The 20180-nt window shown below is 54.4% G+C and overlaps 1 protein-coding gene across 5 annotated transcripts; it reads right to left on the reverse strand.

The window, feature by feature from the left end:
* Window positions 1-189: 189 nt before the first annotated feature.
* On the reverse strand, window positions 190-18808 carry Vill (villin like). Of its 5 annotated transcripts, none has more exons than XM_087905176.1 (21): window positions 18693-18771; window positions 18372-18445; window positions 14045-14228; window positions 13820-13894; window positions 13347-13552; window positions 11865-11973; window positions 10724-10834; window positions 10217-10416; window positions 9758-9836; window positions 9578-9676; window positions 8957-9092; window positions 8492-8592; window positions 6039-6176; window positions 5776-5934; window positions 4993-5172; window positions 4316-4461; window positions 3055-3199; window positions 1233-1418; window positions 974-1045; window positions 574-831; window positions 190-389 (listed from the first exon to the last, which is right to left on the reverse strand). In XM_087905176.1, the coding sequence occupies exons 3-21, from the start codon at window positions 14108-14110 to the stop codon at window positions 276-278; spliced, it is 2580 nt and encodes an 859-aa protein (XP_087761302.1). In that variant the 5' UTR covers window positions 14111-14228; window positions 18372-18445; window positions 18693-18771; the 3' UTR covers window positions 190-275. The 5 variants fall into 5 exon arrangements, with proteins under 5 accessions (XP_087761302.1, XP_087761301.1, XP_087761303.1 ...); XM_087905175.1 differs by having other exon boundaries at window positions 18372-18448; window positions 18693-18765; XM_087905177.1 differs by having other exon boundaries at window positions 18392-18448; window positions 18693-18754.
* Window positions 18809-20180: the final 1372 nt, after the last annotated feature.

The following is a 20180-nucleotide window of genomic DNA, read 5'->3' on the forward strand; positions in this document are numbered from 1 at the left end:
TTACATAGACACCAGAGACTCCGTCAAGGCCTCATGCACACTCCTTCCCACCATCATGGGGTCGTTTGGAGTGAGCAGGCGGAAGGAGCCCTTTCCACCCAGGAGGGTATTACCCAGAGTGCCACAGGGCCCTGCTGCCAAGAAGGGGACTCCACCAGATGGCACAGCTTGAAGGCACACAGGCCACACTTGACACCAACCAAATGGCTTTTTATTAGGAACGGGGAGTTATTCCAGGAGGAGACTCGGCGTGTGGCGAGCAGGGGTCCCCCAGATCAGAAGAAGCCCAGCTTCTTTTTCTCTTGCTGCTGCTTCCACTTGGCCATGCTGTAGAACTCCTCCTTGGATTTCCCAAAGATGTCTTGAAAGTCAGAGTCTGAGAGATAGAACTGGGGGAGGGGGTAGGAGTGGCGGTGGGGAGGGACAGGATTCCGGTGCCACCCAGAGGTGTGATCCATCTACACTTCTCCAATCTGCCCACTGCCTGTCTGTGACCACTACGGGGGGCAGGGGGGCCCTTCCAGTACAGAGTTAGGTCTCAGGCCAGTGCTGAGAACAGCGTCTGGTACCCACCTCCTTGCGGGCAGGGTCCACTCCCTGTGGCAGGTCCTCCACGGCCTGGTGCATCAGCCTTTCCCGGGGCAGGCTCCCATTGGCTGCTGAGCTGCTGCAGCGGTTGCTAGGGCTTTTGCTGGGGTTCTTGTCATCCACTCCAAGGCCCAGCTCTAGATCATTCTCTGGGCTTTCCTGGGAACTCTTGAAGGCCAGTAGGGTCGAGGGACCTGCCTTGTTGTCACCCGGCCCTCGAATTAGCTGGAAGTTATGTACTTCCTGTCCAGAGAGAAGCCTCATGGTCTGGAAGATGGAGGACAGGCCCCCACCCACTAAAGATCACATTATCCCCACAGGCCTCTTGGCGGCGTCTGAAACCAGACCGCTATGTGAGGCTTCCAGGGAAATGCTGGACACTTACTGCTGTTATTTCAGAGATGGCAGACGCTGGTCCCAGGCTTCCTTCCACAACCTCCTCATAGGACTGGTTGTTCTGGGGGGGCAGGAGTTAGGGCAGGATTGGGGGCACTGGCAAGGGAAGGAGCGCCCCGAAACTCAGGCAGGAGCCTAAAGGATAAGATCAGGTCTCCCCCTGACTCATGGGAGATCCTCAATCTGGAGGGGGTGGGCTCTTACTACGCTTCCCAAGACAAAGATGGGGGAGGAGTGCTAGGCCTCACCATCCACTTGTAGGGGTCCCAGGTGACAAACCACCCAGTGAAGGTGGCAGGCTCGTGGCCCTGCTTGACCAGAATGATGGGTGTGTCCAGGCTCCTCTCTGCTGGGTGAGTCCTCAGGTACTCCCGGCCCCAGGCCACAGCCTCCTTCTTTTGCTCACCTGCTTCTTCCCCAAGCCACAGGAAGATCTGGGCCACAGAGAAAGCCTGGGCTGGGACAGGCAGAGGGACCCCCGACTCGGTCACCTCCTCCCCACTCCATGCAGCAAGGTGGCCTGAAAACCCTGCGTGCATATGCCTGGCCAAGAGCATTCGCCCAGTGAGTTGAGATGCCCCCACCTTGTGAACACTTGTCATCACAGGCCTGCATGCATGCATCTAATATAAATAGTTACGAAGCACTAGCGTGTGCTAGGAACTAAACATGTAGCAGTGAAAAGAACCCCAAGTTACTGTCCCCAGACCAGGCAGTGTGGCATGTGTCTGTAATGACGGTACTGGCAAGGTAGAGGCAGGGGGATCAGTTAGTTCAAGACCATACTTGGCTTCCAGAGAGAGTTTGAGGCTAGCCTCGGCAACACAAGACCCTGCCTCAAAAAAAAAAAAAAAAAAAAAAAGGCCTGGGGTTGCTTGCTTAGCCAAGTCCTGGGTCGAACCCTAGTACCACATAAACTGGAGGGGGTGGGCAGGCCCAAAATCCCAGCACTTGGGAGGTGGAGTCATAGGTCAGAGGAAGTTCAGGTTACATAGTGAGCTTAAAATCATTCTGGGCTATAGAGACTCTGTCTCAAAAGAAGCAAAGAGTTGAGAAAAATCTCTACCTTCATAGAGTCTTTGTGGAAGAGCAAGCCACATGTATGTTTCAGAAGAAAGTGAAGAAAGATCAGGCAGTGCCGAGGGCGTAAGCGGGATGTGCCTGGCATGCTCAGGGGACAGTGAGAGCCACCACGGCTGGAAAGACCAGCAAGGTGGAGTCCGGAGGTTTGATCAGAGAGCGATGGCTAGGTAATGGGGGAGGTTGTGAAGTGGGGAAGAGAGGGGAGATGTAGTCTGGACTTGGAACTCAACCTCCTTAGAACTCAGTACCACACAGTCTCTCTCACACACAGTGACACTCATGCGGACACACAGACATGCACAGTGACACACGAACACACGCATGCACGCACCATCACAGATACAGAGACACATTGTCCGTTGATACAACCAGGTAGACGGTCACAGTCACACACTGTCATCGCCTGTCATCACAGTGTCTGGACAGAGACATGGTCACACTGGTTACATACACCATCTCATAGCCACGCAGAACCTCACAGCCTCACGCATACAGTTGCTCAGTCACGCCAACACCCTATCATATGTCCCTTCTTTCCATCTCACACAGACACGCGTGCGCAGGCAGCGTCACCCAGCTACAACTGGTCTGGCCGGTTCTGTGTACTGGACCACACAGTCGCTGGCACGGTCTGCCTACCACACGGCCGTAGCTACCCGGTCAAACGTGCAGGTTCAGAGAATCACCTCAGGTGTGCTGCTATCCAGTCAGTGTTTCCACCTACTGATTGCCATGCAGTCAGCCACAGGCCCTCGTGGGGAGTCATACATGGCATCATAGGACACACAGTGATACAAACAACGTGCAAGGTCATAATCACACACAGCCCAACTCTTGTTCCCAGTATGTTGTGGTTTTCCTATCACACCCAGACTCTCAATCCATGGCAACAATCAGTCACAGGCTAAATTCACCTTCACACCCAACTCCAGCAATGCGGACACGCCCAGCGTTCCCAGCCCAGCTGAGCTGGAGTGACGGCCTCACCTCCTGACAGGTGTCTAGTAACATGACGTCATACTTGTTCAAGTCCTCTTGGTCAAAGAACACCACTTCCGTGAGGACCAGGCAGCCTGAGGGGCTGGAGCATTCAAACAGTCGGGGCTGGGTGCTGGAGACCTCCTCGGGAAGCCTGGCCAGAGGAGGGGCGGTGAGGGGGGCCGTCTGGGACAGGAGACTCCACCCACCCCTTGGCTTTCTCTGGGAGTGCCTGCTCTGGGCCAGGGCGCCTTTCTTTCAGGGGACAAATAGAGAAGGTGACTGAAAGTCTGCCGGCTGCTCCATGGATGGGGCAAAGAGACCTGAGACCTAGTGAGGAGAAGCTGAGCTGAGGCCCCGCCCTCAGAACGGGAGTGACCTGCATTCAATTAAGCCAGGGAGTAGCCTCAGGTCCAGGGTGGGAGGAGAGGGAGCAAGTCTGGGAGGGTTGTAGAACATTTAACTATGTAAAGATGTGTTACTTTTGTGTACGCTGTGTTTGTTTAATTATGTAAAGATGTGTTGCATTTGGTTTCACCTTGCCTGCCTAAGGCACCTAATTTGGCCTAATAAAACACTGAATGGCCAATAGCTAGGCAAAGGAGGAATAGGAGGGGTTGGTGGGCAGAGAAAGTAAGTAGGAGGAGAACTCCAGGCTCAAGAGAGAAGAGAGAGAAGAGAGCGAGGGAGAAAGAAACATGTCGGGGGCCAGAAACCAGGCAGCTGCTGGACAGCCAGACACAGGAAAATAGGACATACAGAAAGAAAGGTAAAAAATCCTGAGGTAAACCGTAGATAAAAAGAAACAGATTAAAATAAGAGCTAAGATAAGGCCAAGCATTTATAATTAATAATATGTCTCTGTGTCATGATTTGGGAGCTGGTTGGTGGCCCAAAAGAAAGCCTGGTACATGAAAGCCCAGGAGACTTGGGTGGACGGCAGCACCCAGGGACTCAGCTCCTTCCATTCTCGAGTTCTTAGTCTGCCCTTATCACGGGTTTATTCTGCTAGGGAGTGCCCCTAGAGACAGTGCAGAAAGTGGATTCTGCCAGCAGAGGGCGCCATTTCTCCATTTGCCCTGGCATTGTCCCCATCTAAGTTACCAAGGGCTGGAGACTGCAAGGCAGGCTCCCGTGCCCCTGCGGGTGGAGGACAGCGAGTCCCTCAGTTCTAGGCTTATCTTTCTAGCTCTCTGTGTGATTCAGTAGTCACCACTTCCGGGCCTCAGCTCCTCCTCAAGATAAATATTTTCTCCTGTAATCCCATTACCTCTTGTTGCTAGGATAGGGGGCTCGGCCTCCAAGAGCTTCCCAGAAGTGGGGAGGCTCCCGACCCTCCAGCACTGTCTCTGTGTTATTTCTTGCGAAGACGGTGACCACCATCCGCGCCATCTCACGCTGGTCCCCATTGCAGCCCTGGCAAGCAGAGGCTGGGTCAAACCCTGCAGCAGGCAGGCCTTCACCTCCAGTCCCATGTCTGTTTACTGGAGTCTGTGTGGAGCTGGACCTGAGCCAAGGGAGGCCTAAGCTGTGCGGGAGACCCCTGTGAGCAAGGTCTCTCCCTTTCAGCTTCCCCAGCTGAGACCCCATGAGCCTCTCTGGGCCCAGAGTGTGGATGAGAGACACTCAGGTTTGGGAGTCATTTGCGGTTTATGCTAAAGATAAAACAACAACAACAAAACCCACAAGCAAACAAGGCTAGGCCTCTCTCTTTTCCAGAGAGACTTCGGGAAAGTCCCCAAGCAGGAAGAGAGGTAGCTAGAGCCAGGCTTGCCTCTGACCTGAGGAACCCCAGTTCACTTGTGGATCAGGGTTCCTGGGCCACTTCACAGCACCCACAGAACCACCCCACTGGCCTCTATCTAGTTGGGTTTCAAGCCTGCATTCGGGTGGAGGGGACCCCTCTCTGACCCAGAGACACTTTCCCAAGTGGTGATGCACCGGTACCTTCCCAAACCAGAGGTAGGAGACATCCGTTGTGACCAGGAAGAAGATGTCACTGGACATGAGGGAGGAGGCGCGGGCTGGCACCTCCAAAGTTCTGGTGTCGTGGCTGTCAGCCCCCTGCATGTGGAACAGCCTCGTGCTGGAGATTGGCGGCCTCTTCCCTCTGTTGTCTGCACTCCCCTAGAAGAAGGTGGGGGCCCAGGCTGAGGCAAGGGCTCCTGGGGGCCACCTCCCTGTTCTAGAGGTGAACAAACTGCTTCAAAGGCCACCACTGTCCTGTGGCCCTTTCAAATTAGATTGTCACCCATTTCAGAGGGCCCAGAGCAAGCTCCTGCCACCATAGTGTGCCACCTCATCTAGGCACAGAACCAACAGAGCCAGGGGTCATGAGACCTCTGAGTTGGACCTAAAATGAATCCTTCATTTCATGTGGCTTATGCCAGATAGATGATGATTGTTATTATTATTGATTATTATTATGAGTGCGTGCACATGTACACGCGCTTGCGAAGGTCCTGGGATGGCAGATGTCATTTTCAGGAATGCTCTCCACCTCCTCTGAGATAAGGTCTCTCATGGCCTGGAGCTCACCAGTTACGCTAGACTAGCTGGCCATTGAGCTCCGGGAATCCTCCTGTCTCCACTTCCCCCAGGCTAGGATCACAGCATGCAGCGTCACACCCAGCATCTTTATGTGGAGGCTGGAATCGCTCACGCTCAGGCTTGCACATCTCTCCAGCACCCCCCACCCCGTGTCAAAGGGAAGTCCAACGTGGGCTCTACCTGGAAGACCACCAGCTGCCCCTGGAAGATGGCTAGGAAGTGGGGGGGCTCTCTGCCCATGGTCACATGTGCCTGTACCAGTGCTCCATGGTACATGAGGTCCATCTCCTCAGCATTGCAGTTCAGGGCCTTGGTGTCTTCTATGGTGGCCTGGTGGCCCTGCAGAAGGGAGGGGGACATTAATGGCCTGTGGTTTCCTCTTTCATTCTTAGAGTCTAGGTCTCGGGCTGGAAGGCAGCTGACATCCCAGCAGGTGCGCATACCTGCCATAGGTACAGGATGTACCGGACATGGCCAAGTTTCTTGTATGTGTAGAGGGCAAGGTAGCAGTTTCCTGAGCATAACTGGCCGTGGTGCTTGGGGTCCACAGGCTGCCTTTGTAAGTCCTGGATGCACCACACCTGGGGACCAAGGGACCTGTGGGCTCAGACGAACCGTACCTGCAGCAGCCTGCCCATCTGCACCCAGCTGGGAAGCTCTCACTGGCTCCTCTGTGTCAGCAAGCAGCTTGCCCAGTTCTGTGACTTTATGCTTCACGCTGGACCTGTGAGCGACCCTTTCCCCCACAACGCCTTTGCTGGCCTGCCCTCAGCCCGGATTTAGTTTGCCTTCTGCACCTGGGAAGGTAAGGGAAAGACTAGAAGCTACACAATGGGCCCAGCTCCTCGCCCCTGGCCACCTCTGTCTAGACCCCACTAGCTATGGCCCCGGCTAGGGGCAGACAGCACCCCTCCTCCCAGGCGCAGAGGTGCTTTGCTCAGGCCAGGAGAGCAGAAGCAAGGCTGGAAGAGAGGCCTTGGCGCTCTGGAGCAGAAATTTCTTGTTTTTTGTATTGTCATTGACAGCAACAACAAAACAAACCCCTAAACGAACAAAAATCAGGGTTGGGGTGTGATTTAGTTGGTCGAGTGCTTGTCTAGTGTGCACAATGTCTTGGAACCCCTCAGAACCAACATTCTGCCTGTAATCCTGGCCTTGGGGAGGTGAAGCAGGAGAATCAGAAGTTCAAGGTCAGCCTTCACTGTCTAGTGAGTCTGAGGCCAGCCTGGGATATGTGAGACCCTGTGTAATAAAACAAACAGAAAACCAGCGGCTGCTCAGAGGCTGAAGGGACAGCGCTTGCTCACATTTGTCTGAGTGAGGGCTTGTTGCTATGGGAGCCACACCTCAGCTTCAGAACCAGACAGAACTGGTGGAAGTCCAGGTCTGTGCAGGCTGGCTCTCCTAAGCCCCAGTTCTTCCTGCCTGTACGCTGGGGATCATAGAGCCAACCCCGCTGCACATCCACCATAGTGCCTGGAAACAGCGCCTGGTGTCCGTCACCCACCAACCTTACTGCACATCCGCCTGCCTGGAAACAGCACCTGGTGTCCATTACCCACACAGACTGACAGCGAGCATCACCAAAGGACCTCCCCTCTAGACCAGGACATCAGAACCCTGTGTTTTTCCAAAAATACTGCCAAGGCCCAAAACCTCCCCAGAGGTACCCAGGTGGGAGGACTCCCTATTTCCACAGGTCCCTCGCCTTTGTGTTTGGAGCTGATCGCAGACACCCTTTCGTGGCTTCCTTGCCATCCTTCCCCCTCAGCCTTGCTCTGTCCACCTGGCCCCTTTCTTCACCTCTACTTATCCCCCCTGCCCCCTGCTTCTTTCTCCTCTCCCCAGGTTTCCTCCATTAGCCTTTCTCCTCTGTCTCCTCTCAATCCCGGCTTCCCCGATCTTTCCGCCCACTCCCTTTGTCTTCTTCTCCTCTCTCCACCTCTTCTCACCCATCACTTCTGGTCATCCATATAAGGACAGATGTAGGCAGGACTTCTACTTCCTCTGACCTCAGTTTACCTGCAGAATTTAGACTCCACTCCCGTCTCCTCACACATAGACACACACAGGCCGATCAGCCTTGTTCCCTTTCCCATAGGCTCATAGCATCCCCACATTAGGGAATGCTTGGGAACCAGATTGGACCATAATCTCTGCCTCCATTTTTTTAAAAAGATTTATTTATTTATTTATTTGGTTTTTCGAGACAGGGTTTCTCTATAGCTTTGGAGCCTGTCCTGGAACTAGCTCTTGTAGGCCAGGTATTTATTCAGTATACAGTGTTCTGCCTGCATGACTGCCTGCATCCCAGAAGAGGGCGCCACATCTCATTGTAGATGACTGTGAGCCACCATGTGGTTGCTGGGAATTGAACTCAGCAACTCTAAGAAGAGCAGCCAGTGCTCTTAACCTCTGAGTCATCTCTCCAGCTGGACTTAAAAACAGGCTTGAGGGAACTAAGGGTTCTGCCTTAATATGTCCAACAGGTCAGCATGAGAACACTGGACTGAGGCCAGATGAGGGGTTCGTGACAGGTGTGCAAGGGGCTAGGTATGTTTGGGGCCATGATTTATGTGTCTGCACCAGAGTTGGCCACAGGGCATGGTTCATTGTCCAGGTGTTGTCCAGCTGCGTGCCTGTGAGTGAGTGTCCATGGAGTGTGTGAGTCAGCTGTTGAAGAGTGGACATGTATGTTTCCCTGAATACATCCCTGGTTGTGTGGGGGTGTTCCTGGGTTGTTTGAGCTGTTGAGATAGTGTCTCTTGTCGTTCAGGCTGGCCAGCGTGCTGGGTTTGCAGGCGTGACCCCCCCCCCCCCCCCCCGTCAACTGTTCCCCAATCAGCTGTTCTCTATCCTTGTGTGCACACCTACACCCCCAAGCCAGTGCCCTCACCTCCACGTGGCCAGAGCCGTCATCCACCATTCTGAGCTGGGCTGCTAGCTCAGGCTGGGTGTGCAGCTTGCTTACATCCAGTTTTGCCTGCATCCGTTTATCTGCGTGTGGAGTTTAGAGTCAGTGACATTCCTCAGTGTCTCTGGGCCCACGCGCTCCTCACCCATCTCAGAGGCCCAGGGCACGCCCTCTTTCTGCCCATCCTCCTCACCTGTTCTGCCCCCTCCTGATTTAGAATCCCTAGCAGCCTCTGGTTCCGTCCAGGTCTGCCCATGTCCCAGGCTCCACCTCCACACCCCACCTCAAGGCTCCACCCCAGGCTCCACCCCGCACCCCACCCCCAGGTCCCACTTCCGCACCCCACCCCAGGCTCCACCCCCCGCACCCCACCCCAGGCTTCACCCCAGGCTCCACTCCCCCACCCCCACCCCCAGGCTCCACCCCCAGGCTCCACCCCCTACTCACGGCCTCCTCTGTGTTTTTTCCCATCTGGCTCCTTCGACCACGTCTGGAACAGCTGCTGGAAGGCGGTCGACTCGGCACCATCGCTCACCACCTCCACGTTGGTGCAGCTTGGGTAGCCCTTGGCCTGGATGAAGCCCTGGGACACGACTCTGTCAGGCAGGCCTGAGGCTCAAGGACTCTAGGCTGTGTTCAATCCCCAGAGACATCCCTCAACTGTAGCTACCAAGACAGCCAAGCTCTGAACTGCATTAATTAACTAACCATGAGACCCATTTTACAAACCCGCTCCCTCACGACTGATCTTCCAGTCTCTGAGGGTAGGCAGGGTCCCTTAGTCCAAGTCGGGTGAAGCACTAGCCATGACATAGCCTACTGTCCCATAAACCTCCTCTGCCCCCAGTGGAGAGGGCGCTCAGGCCTCAAGGCCAGGCTGAGACCTGCACACTGACGTCTTGGCTGTCAGGAATCTTCCCCTCCACGTAAGGTTTCCGGGGTAGACACACTCACTTCCTGACCCCGGAATAAAGATGTTCCAGGAGAGCCATTTCTTCCCTTCTACCCCAGGCAGGGCGTCCTGTATCAGATCTGTCTTACTTCCCTGGAGGGGCCCCAGGACCTCACCACAGCCCTGCTCAACGCAGCCTTCTTGTCCTGGGGGCTGGACTTCCGTCCCTGCCACATGTAAATCTTGAAGCCACCCTGGTCCAGGAGATAGCAGCCCTAGGAAAAAGGCTGAGTCTGGTCAGCAGGGACGGGAGTTATGAGGGGAAGGGGTGGGGTACCAGACCGGGCTTTCCTTACTTCCTCTTGCAGGAGGTCCTGGGTCAGTGGGCGGGTCGCCAATTCCTGGACCACCAGGTCCGTTCCCTTTTCGAAGACACTGTGGGACAGGCATTCAGATGTGGACAGCTGGTCTCTTCCTGGCCTGATGCCAGCCTAGCACCCTTGAACTCCTCTGGTTTCCCAGAGACTGAAGTTATGAGCTGTCAACTCAATTATTCTGCCTCTCCCTGGGGCTTAGGTGGCTCTTTGAAACCCCCACAGGGCTTCAGTTGTCCCATCTGTACTATGGGCTTTTCAGTGACGCTACCACACACCACGTAAGAGGGCAGATCATGTGGGCCCACCACCCCACTTGACCTTCCCTGGAGACCTCCATGTATTTACTAGAGGTTTCCGTGGAGATGTTTTGCTGTTTTAATAACGACACACAGTTGTGGCCCCCTCCCTCTCCCCGTGCCCTCCCCCAGTTCTGCTCACTGGTAGAGACAGACGTTGGCCTTCTGCTGCTGGCTAACACTGTCGCTGGGCACAGCGGCACTCAGGCTGCCTGATCTGCAGCCCAGCACAACCTCCATGATGTGTACAAGGTCCATGGCTTTGTTCTCGTCATCCACCACACCGATCTGGGCACGGCCACCACGCTCCCTGTCCTTGAGGCTACAAGTCAGGGCCAGGGCCTGCAGGAGAGGAGCCGGGGCTCAAGGCTTCTTGGGAGCGGCTCCTTGTTCCACACACAGACAAGCCCAGTCTTTCTTATCGCTGCGTGGTACCCGCAGGCACGGGGATAGGGATAGGGGAGCTGGTACCCTGTCATTTTAGTGTTCCCAGGTCTGCCGTGTCCCACCAGTGGCACAGCTCTACCTAACAGAGGCCTGTGGATTGGGACTGAGAGCCCACTACCTCTTGAGGTGGCCAGATTATGACCGCTTAGAGAGCTACCTCTCCCCAAGCCCTGTATTCCCAGTTCTAAGGGCAGACACTGACCCGTGATTTCTCAGAAATACTGGTTTTGGGTCCGTTCCACTGGATCATCACCTTGCCCAGGTCCAACAGGAAGATGTCCCCCTTATTAAAGCTGTTCCAGGACAAGGTCACCTTCCAGAGCCAGGAGAGAGGTGTGGAGGGAAAAGGTGTCAGACCACCAGAACCAAAGGCTGGGGAGGGGGGAAAGGGGAGGGGGAGGGGTAAGGCAGGGTGTGTCGCCTGTATGCATGAGGTTGTATGCAGCTGTATGTGTGTGTATGTGAGACAGCAAGCAGGCTTGCATCATCATAGGCACATGTGACCTTTCGTGTGACTATACAGAAGTGGGACAGAGGCAATTGCTTATCTCTGTATGAACATGTATACATGCATATATGGAACACATCATGTGAACAAGAGTATGTTCTCAAGGGGACAGTATCTATGTGCCTGTGTGGTGACAGTATGCAATGGAACCTAAGGATGGTTATTGAAACAGACACATTTTGAGGACACCGAATAATCCCAACGGCATAATGGGTCAAACCAAGGACTACATAACGCCCATCCCCACCTGACCAGGATTCTGTGAGGTTTTGATGCAGGGTCTGGGAAGGATTGTGCGCATCCCAGGGCTGCCGTAAACTTGGTTGACTGTCATGTAAAGGAGGTGACTAAAGGGTCACCTCCACACTGTAGATGATGCTCATTGCATCAAACTCTGGCCGCGAGCAGAATGTCTAGCTCCTCTGTTCATTTCCTGGTGCGGGAACGTAAAGGGGGGCACTGCTTGGACGAGAGTGAGGGTGCCACCCGGGGATGACGAGGTAGGACAGTGTGAGTGCGTGTGTGTGATGATGGACGGTGTGAGAGAAGGTGTGAGGCTGTGCACACTCCCATCGTGCTGCCTTCAAGGGCCCAGTGCACACCACGTCTGCCTCCTCTGGTCACGTTCTCCCATGAGGCATGAGGAAAGACGGGGCCCAGCAGCAGAGCAGAGGTGGGGCCAGGAACCCAAGGCTGCTCTGTTAGTGAGATGGGCCACCTGGGGAGCTGTCGCTCACCGCTCCGCACACTCCCCTCATTCCCTGCCTTTCTCATGCTTCAGGATACTCAGCCCATGTGACTCTGGAGGCCAGACCATGTCCCCGTCTGCTCTCACCTCGGTGGCAGACACATGCTTCCTTCCCCTGATGTGCAACAGTCGCTGGACATTGTACACGTTGGTCTCCACATGCTTGAGGGCAGAGGCTGGACCTCCTTTCCTGTAGCTGAGGAAGGGACTGGAATCCGTGAATGAAAATACACCTTGTGTAGGAATGAGTGTGGGAGTGAGCAGAGGCTCGTGTGCAAGTCTGTGTGGGAAGGTACGTGTCTGTGATACATATGTCTGAGTACATGTGAGCATGTGTATGCGTCAGCACGAGGCACAATGTGCATTGCTTATTAGCATGTAGAATTGTGTAGACTTCGGTACGTTTGGGGATTTCAGACGTATTTTTTACCCAGGTGAGACTAGTTGTGAGTACATGGAAGGGCATATCTGTGTGGTAGACATGAATATTTAGGTATGCACTCCCATCTACAGGATGCATGGGGTGGCATGTATGTTTTCACACACACACAGACTTGTCTGCACTATATGCAAATATTCAACCCGTTGATATGAAACAAAAATGATTTAATATTGGCAATTAGGTTAATCATTTTCAATCTAAAAATGTGGCAATTAAAAAATATTTGAATGCTGAGTGGTGGTGTACGCCTTTAAGCCCAGCACTTGGGAGGCTAAGGCAGGCAAATCTCTGTGAGTTTGAGGTCAGCCTGGTCTACAAAGTGAGTTCCAGGACAACCAGAGCTACACATAGAGAAACTCTCTCTTGAAAAATCAACCAACCAACCAAACAAACAAACGAACGAATGAACAAACAAACAAAAAAAAGTTTGAAGCAAAAGTAAAAGAGACACTTCTCCCAGCACGACCAAGCAAGCCCTAGGTAACACTGGTGACCACTCCCGGGTACAGACCGAGATCAACAACAATTGCTCCACAGATATTCACAGTAGCGCTATTCATAACATCCCCAAACAGAAGCAGCACCCATGTCCACTAGCTGATAACATGTGGTAGATTCATACAAAGGATTAGCATTTCACAGTGAAATGAAGTGAAGGGAAACACATACCACAGTATGGGTGAATCTGGACAACAGGGTCAGGGAGGGGTGGGGCTTAGTGGTCGAGGCTTGCCTGCCATGTGGGCAAGGACGAGGAGGAGGAGGAGATGGAAGAAGAAAAGATTAAGACAAAGTGAACATTAGTCAGCCATGGAAGCTCACTTTCTGTGTAGTTCCAGAATGGCAAACATAGACAGAGAACGGGCTAGATGCTGCCTCTGGCAGGGGAAAGGATGCAAGAAGGACCCGGAAAGAGGCTGCCCAAAGTCAGGGGGCTTTTCAGGGTGAGGAAAATATTTTAAAACTGCGATAATGTCTGCCTGTATATACACTTCCGCGCCCCCGCCCCCATGCACGCACACACGCACGTACTGTTCAGCCAAAGAAAAGCCGGCATCTCAGGATACCCTCATCAGAGTATTTAGCACACTGTGTCCTCGCTCTGTTCCCCGCTCCTCAGCACTCACATGACTCCAGGGTGGAAATAGCTGTGGAAGCAGTCCGACTCATGGCCCTGTGACTCTCGGTGCAGCACCGTCTGGTCTCCTAGAACCTCCTGGAGGCGCTGCACACAAGTAACTGCCGCCCCCTGGGTCTCCACACTGGCCTCCTTTCCAATCCAGTAGTGCAGGTCGCTGGACCCTCCCCGGTTAGCCTTTGGGCTCTGAGGGACCTAGGGTTCAGGCATTTGTGTATGTGGAGTGGGAAGGGACCAGGCTTACTCCAGGGCGTGGTGGGAGAGTGAGTGAGGTGGAGCCAGTGGACAGGCGCTCGAATGGAGGCTATGAGGGAAATGGGGACTAGAAGACCTCAAGGCAGCAGCCCCTGGTGGGTGGCATGTGGTATGGGGCTTCTGATCTCAAGATAGTTTATTTCCAGGCCTGAGTTTCTTCAGCTCTGGGCCTTGCCACTCCTCAGAAAGACTCCCCAAGTGACTTACGTGAAGGATGATATAGCAGCATTCCTCGAAAAAATTCCCATGGGCCCTCTCAGGCAGTAGCAGCATCTTTAGGTTCTGAGAGAGGAGGTCGCCAAGAAGCAAGTTAGGGACCTCTACCTATGACGGCCAGCAATAGGGTGGAGGAGGGAGCTCTAGCCGGGAGGTGGGAGAGCATGGTGACACTAATCCAAGTCCCAGGCTGTGCTGTCTGGTCTTGCTCCTCACCTCAGTAATCCATATTTGGAGAGCTCTGTGGCTGTCAATGGCTGGGAGGTCCTGGTTGGTGTCCATCCTAGGCTAGGCAAGAACGATGGTGATGCAAAGGTTGGGGGACAGCCTCTGCTAACACAAGTGTGTGTTATAGGCTCCAAGCAAGAATTCTTCTGCCACCTGAAGCTTTCCAAAGCACCTTCATGAGAGAATGTAACCTTCGTTAAACATGCAACTTCAGCAGACCAGGACAGGCACAGTGGACGGGCTTACGGGGGCCTGGATAAACTTCAGCAAACCGGGAGAGACGCAGTGATGGGCATACAGCAGCCTGGTTTGTCTGTGGGCATGCTTTCCAGCAGGCAGAGCTCTCTGGCCAGGAGTGCCCTTCACCTCGCAGCAACATCTGGAGACAGAGTTAGAAACTGGCCACCAACCGCTTGAGGTGCAGTTCAGTTGGTAGAATGCCTAGCATGCAGAAAGTCCTGGGTTTGACCCCCAGCACCACACAGAACCGGGCATGGTGGTGCATGGCTTTAATGCCAACACCCAGGAGGTGGAGGCAGGAGGATTGGAAGTACAGGATTCTTCTCAGCTACAGAGAGAATCTGAGGCAGATCTTGTCTAAGAGAATCAAAGGGAAAAAGAAACATGGAGACAGCTTTTAGCCAGACCTAGGGTCTGCAGACTCTGGACAGTTACTGTAGATAGTACCAAATTAGACTCTTACAAAAGGAACCAGTGGGGCTCAACGCTGTATGAAAAGGCAGGTTCTGACCTCAAGGAAAGGCAGCAAAGGTCTGACAAAGTTAGAAACAAGCGTGTAAGTAGACACAGGGCCTGCGCAGTGCAGCAGGCTGTGTAGATGGGGACTTCACAAACAGTCACACCTTCTGCAGACTGACGAAGCACTGAACGACTCAAGCTCTCCAGAGAGAAAGGAAGACTTCAAACAGGGGCTCTCCATGTATACAAGGACAGCTTTGGGGAGACCCAGGCACTGCCCAGGGAAAGTCAGACAGACTGGGCAAATAGGCAAAGACCGGAAGCTGAGAAAGGCTCCGCAAACAGGTATGGGTTCTGCAGGTGCACAGGAGCTTAGTAGCCTGGGGATGGTTATGCTAACGGGAATAAGAAAGGACTCTGTGGAAGGGGCAGCGTCCGAAGCTACGGGCAAGCGCAGTGATGCAGAAGGCTCCACAGACAGGAGCCACACCGTGGCCACAGAAAGGCCCCAAGTTGGAGGCAGGCTTTAAAGCCTGGGAGAGCTCTATAGACACGGTAGAGCCTCCTATGTAGGATACCTCCAGCAAACAGACGAGAATAGGTGGGGAAAACCGTGAGGCCTTGCAAAGAGATTTCAGGTCTGTAAAAAGACGCCTGTCCTGCAGTCAGGTCAGGGAGTTTGCCAAAGAGCTGAGGCTCCGTAAGCCTGCAGAGGATCTACGGCCTGGTTATGCCAAAGGTGTTGACGTCACCAGAGAGGCATGGAGCTGCAGGCTGAGTCACAGGGAAGCCAGCGCTGTGGGCAGGCACACGTCACTGTGGACACAAGCAGGATTCTGAAGCAGGTCTGGGTTCTGGGGGGAATGTGGGGACCCCTGGGTCTTGCAAAGCAGAACAGGCTATATAGGTCAGATTGGAAGTGGATGAGCCCCGCCCACAGGTCCACCGGCAAGCAGGAGCGTCCAGAGGCTAGGGTTCTGAAAGCAGGGGTGATGTCTGCAGGAGCAGGTGGGTGTCGCCAGACAAACATAACCTCTGTCCCGTGAGAAACTCCACTGGAACATGCTGAACGAATTTCCACCCAGGTCAGTTCAGACAGGCTGTGCAAAGGGGGAGAGCCTCCTAAAAAGATCACGGGGTCACACGGGAGACTCAAGCTCGCAGAACACAAGTAGACAGAAGATGGTTCTAAAGTGGAGGAGGCCCTGCCATGAGGTCACAGAGACACGCCAGCCATCCGCAAATGCAAGGATATTCAAGAGAGACACTTGTGTCCCACCCTATAGGTGACAACCCTCCCAAGTGGAATGTCCTCAGGAATTTCATTCTGGAGGGAGGGTCGGCTTGAAGGAGGGCTTGGCTCCCAAAGAGAGAGTTCACACAGTCTGACAATTTGTCACAACACCTTGCTGGGCAGATTGGAGCAAAGAGAACAAAGCCAATGGTGGGTCAGTGGCAGGCGGACCGGGCTGCACTTTGAGCAGGACCGCTCAGTCATGCAAACCTCGTGTGTGCCCATTTAACCCTCATAGTTGTGGTCACTGCTGCTCTGTTTGTTCCTCTTCTCAGTGTGGCCGCACTGGCTAAACTTCCTCTTTCTGCTTTTCATTATTATCCGTTTGGTTGGCCTGGTGAGTATGGGTGACTGAGCCTCGCTTGTAGGACCCTGAGGGATGAAGCTTTGCCCCTCAAACTTCTGATAACATTACCGTGGAGGAAACAGTTGTCCCTAGACAGGAACAGGCACCATAAGCAGACAATTTTTGGGGTGTGAACTGCTCTGTAGCCAGGACAGGTGTGCGTGCATGTCAGCATCTGCAATAAAAGCGAATCTCAAACGTGGGGACGACACCTAGACTGGAAACAGGTACCGGCTCTACAGGCGCGGCAAACAAGACAAAAGTTCTGTCAGCTCAGGACAGAGACTCTATACACGGCTGTGACGGAATCTGCAGCAAGTGACAGGCTCAGGTGGCCAGAGAAGGTTGGGCCAATGGAGCATTTGCTTTCCTGATCCAGCCTTGAAAGATGGTCGGATAAACACACAGGTGCTGCAAACAGCGGCTGAGCTCGCTGTAGTCCGGGCTGTGGTTCTGAGTGGGTAGAGGAGAAACACAGCCAAGGGCTGTGGAGAAGGGTGTGCCAGCACTGTCCTCTCACGTCCCTGTACACCTGCTTTGGAAATGGCAAACAATTATGGGCTCTACAGGCACAGAGAGTAAAGTTTTGATTACTCCTCGGTGTGACTTCCACATCGAACCGAAATCCTGCCAGCCGCCTCTCCTCACTGCTGCTCAATTGGCAGACACAGCCACTGGGTTCCTGAGTCTCTCCCATGGGTGGCCCTGGTGCAGCACTGACGGCTTTCCTCTGGAATGGGCACCCCAGCCCGGCCCCATCAACAGCAAGATGCCCTCTGTGACAGGGGAGAGTGGACAAGATGAGGGAAGAGAGTTACAGAACCTTAACTGGTATGGTGGCTCACATTCTCTGCTCCTTTGTCCAGGGCCCTTGAGGACTGGGCTCAGAACAAGGTGGCCTGGGAAGGGGGTGGGGCAGGGGGCTGTCCATGCAGAGCCACACCAGCGGAGGCTGTGAGCTGGTGCAGTAATGGGAGCCTGGCGCAACACAGTGCCAGCCTCCCCTACCGCCCTGAGGAAATCGTGTGCTGCTTAGGGTCTCTCAACATGGAGCAGGACAAATCCACAGACAGTTGCTGACTGACTAAGGCTCAGGCAAGACGGGCGCGGAAGGGAGTCACCAGGCAAGCTAACAGCACCTCCAGCGGTTGTCACCATTGTGCAATAATGACATACGTGACAGGCAGGCACAGTGATGCTCTCCAGCAACAGAAAACGTTATGATACACCATGGCGGGTAGGATAACGGGGCAAGAGGACCCTTCAACAAAGACACCGAGTTGATATGCAAAACCAGCGTGACAGGAGAGTGACCAGGTACCCAGACAGGCAGGGACCCGAGGCACAGAGATCTGGAGAGCTAGAAGGTATACAGGTCATGTAACTAGACGGACCGCATCGAGATGGGAAGATCACTGCCCAACCTTAGGGCCACAGAGGAGAGGACAGGCAGATTAGCAGCCGGAAGTAGCACTAAGCTGGCTTCAGTGGGAGAGGCAGCATTGTCCCAAGGGTGGAAGGCAAGGTGCCCGGATACCCGCAGCCTGGGGAGTCAGACTGGGGCTGAAACCCCATCCCTGTTGCTAGGGCAGAGACATTTAAAGTATGGGGTCTCTTTACTCCTTTAACACCCCACATTTCCTCCAGGTGCCTTCCTCCAGAGCTCCTGTCTTTTCCCAGAGGGTCACCTGTGGCCCATGAGCTCCTACCCCTGGATTCCCCCTTTGGTTTTCCAGTAGCTTCCCAGAGAGGCTGCCATCCCATGCCCTCTGACCTCCCTCCGCCCTAGAAACCCTCTTACCTTCCCAGGGTTCCTGTATCTCCTACATTGACTTCCTTCTTCTCCCTCCCCCAGGGGCTCTAATCCACTGTGCAGACTTCTGTCCATATCTCTCCCTTTCTCTCCCCAGGGCACCCCTTCTCCCTCCCAGATGTCCCCTCCTCCTAAAGGTGCCCCCCTGCCCTGCTCCCGGTACCTTCTTTCCTCCTTGGGTACCTGAGGGTAAACCCTGAGATTTCTTTGCTCAACTTCCAGGAGGGAGAGCGCAGGCTGCTGGAGGCCAGTGGGGAGGAGTTAGGCAAACCAGCTCTGAGGGTGACAGAGACCTCACCCACATGCAAAATCTGTCACTTCTTCCCCTCATGCTGGCTTGCCAGAGTGGCCCTCCTCCACCAGGGCCGCACACCCAGTGTCTTCACCCTGGGGCTGTCCTCAGTCTGCCAGCCTTCTGAGCCCTGGGACGCCGCAGCCCCTCTACCCACACCTGGTTCCCAAGGCCCCACCAGCTCAGGCCTACCTTCTGGGAACCGCTCCTGCACCTTCCTTCACCCTGCTTGTGGGCAATGCGAGGCCTGGCACGCTGCCAGGCTCTGCCCATCGCCCCTCCCTTCTAACTGTAACTCAATCCCAGCTCCTGCCTTGCAGGACACACCCCAGAGATCTGTGCAGCAAGGACTAGGTATTCAGACTTAGTCAGTTAATAAATATTGACCAAGCCGTCTGGGAGCCAGCCCCCTTCCCATGGCCTGGGAGACTCACCTCTTTGATACTAGTGGGCAGGGGAAATAAGGGGTGAAGGCCTGCACTGGGCAGGAAAAACACTTATTCTGTTCCTAGGAGCTCAAATGGGCAAACTGTCCCACCTCCCAGGGAAGAGGGGTCCTTTTGGATTCAGAGGTTCAGGCCACTGTAGTGCATCTGTGATACCGAGGTTACTTTAGCAGGTAAAGGAAATGGCGGGGCTGCCTACTGGCATCTCCCAGTCCCCACCTTCCATCTCGGGCTGGCTGCCCAGCATAGCCCTCCCCGGGGAGCCTTGATATCCATCGTGGGAGAGGCCACGGAGTCCCGGCAGCAAAGAAATCTCTTCCACACACTGGCTGCCCCTCTGTTACTCCTCCTGATTGTGGGGTATGAGAGTGCTGGAAACAGAGTCCTCTGGAAATGTTCAGGACATAGCCACCCTTTACTTCTGCCTGTTACAGCCCCCGTGCCAGATGAGGTACAGTCAGCAGGCGCATCTCCTCCAACACTACGATAGCCTGCCGACTGTCAGCCAGAACCCTTTCTGGAGTGAAATCTTTCTCTACAAAGTTCCACGTCACAGCAGTGGACACTCCAGGAACTCCAGGCCACTTTGTGCCCAGTGGCCAGTATGCACGTGTTTTGCAGGGTCACGCTGTGTCGCCCAGGCTGGCCTGGAACTCATAACCCTCCCGCTTCAGCCTCCTGAGTGTTGGGATGGCAGATGTGTACCACTGTGTTGGGCATAGCTAACAGGTCCAGTCTATGACCTGTGTCACAGATACTTGTGCAGTTCTGTGTCTGGGTCACAGCAGTCAAGGCACGCCTGTATCTCTGTGTGTTGGGCTCCACCTATGCACCGATCGCCTGTGTCCTTGTGTCTCCACTCCTTCCCATTTCCTTTTTACCAGTCTGCTGGTTTCTGTTCCCACACTTCCACGTTGCCAGCGGCAGCTGGTTCTGTCACCGGCGTCCCTCCCTCTGTCTCCTTTGGGGGTCTTGAAAGTCAGCAGGCACACTGCTCAGGCCTCGGTCCCTCTCAATTTTCTACTTTTCTTCCAAGTTCTGGGGCCTCGTTCTCATCCCCTGTCCCCACACCTAGATTCAGTCTCCTTACTGAACCGGGCAGTCACATTGCTTCCTGCCTGCTGCCCTGCTCTGGCAGCCAGCTTCGACCGGTTGGTGACTTGAAGAAGACACTTTGTCTTGGCCTCCCTGGCCCTACATCTTCCTCCTCACACAGCAGCCAGAGGGACTTAGA

This window comes from Myodes glareolus, chromosome 4 (assembly GCF_982192425.1).
Source record: "Myodes glareolus chromosome 4, mMyoGla1.1, whole genome shotgun sequence".
Taxonomy (NCBI): Eukaryota; Metazoa; Chordata; class Mammalia; order Rodentia; family Cricetidae; genus Myodes; species Myodes glareolus.

Bases quoted from the DNA above. Each gene is read 5' to 3' on its own strand.
- Vill (XM_087905178.1), bottom strand. From the start codon at position 14,110: ATGGACACCAACCAGGACCTCCCAGCCATTGACAGCCACAGAGCTCTC. The intron at 5,173-5,775 runs GTAGAGCCCACG...ACCTTCTTCTAG, and splicing joins GGCAGCTGGTGGTCTTCCAG to GGGAGTGCAGACAACAGAGG. The intron at 4,462-4,992 runs GTACCGGTGCAT...TCTGCTTGCCAG, and splicing joins CCTACCTCTGGTTTGGGAAG to GGCTGCAATGGGGACCAGCG.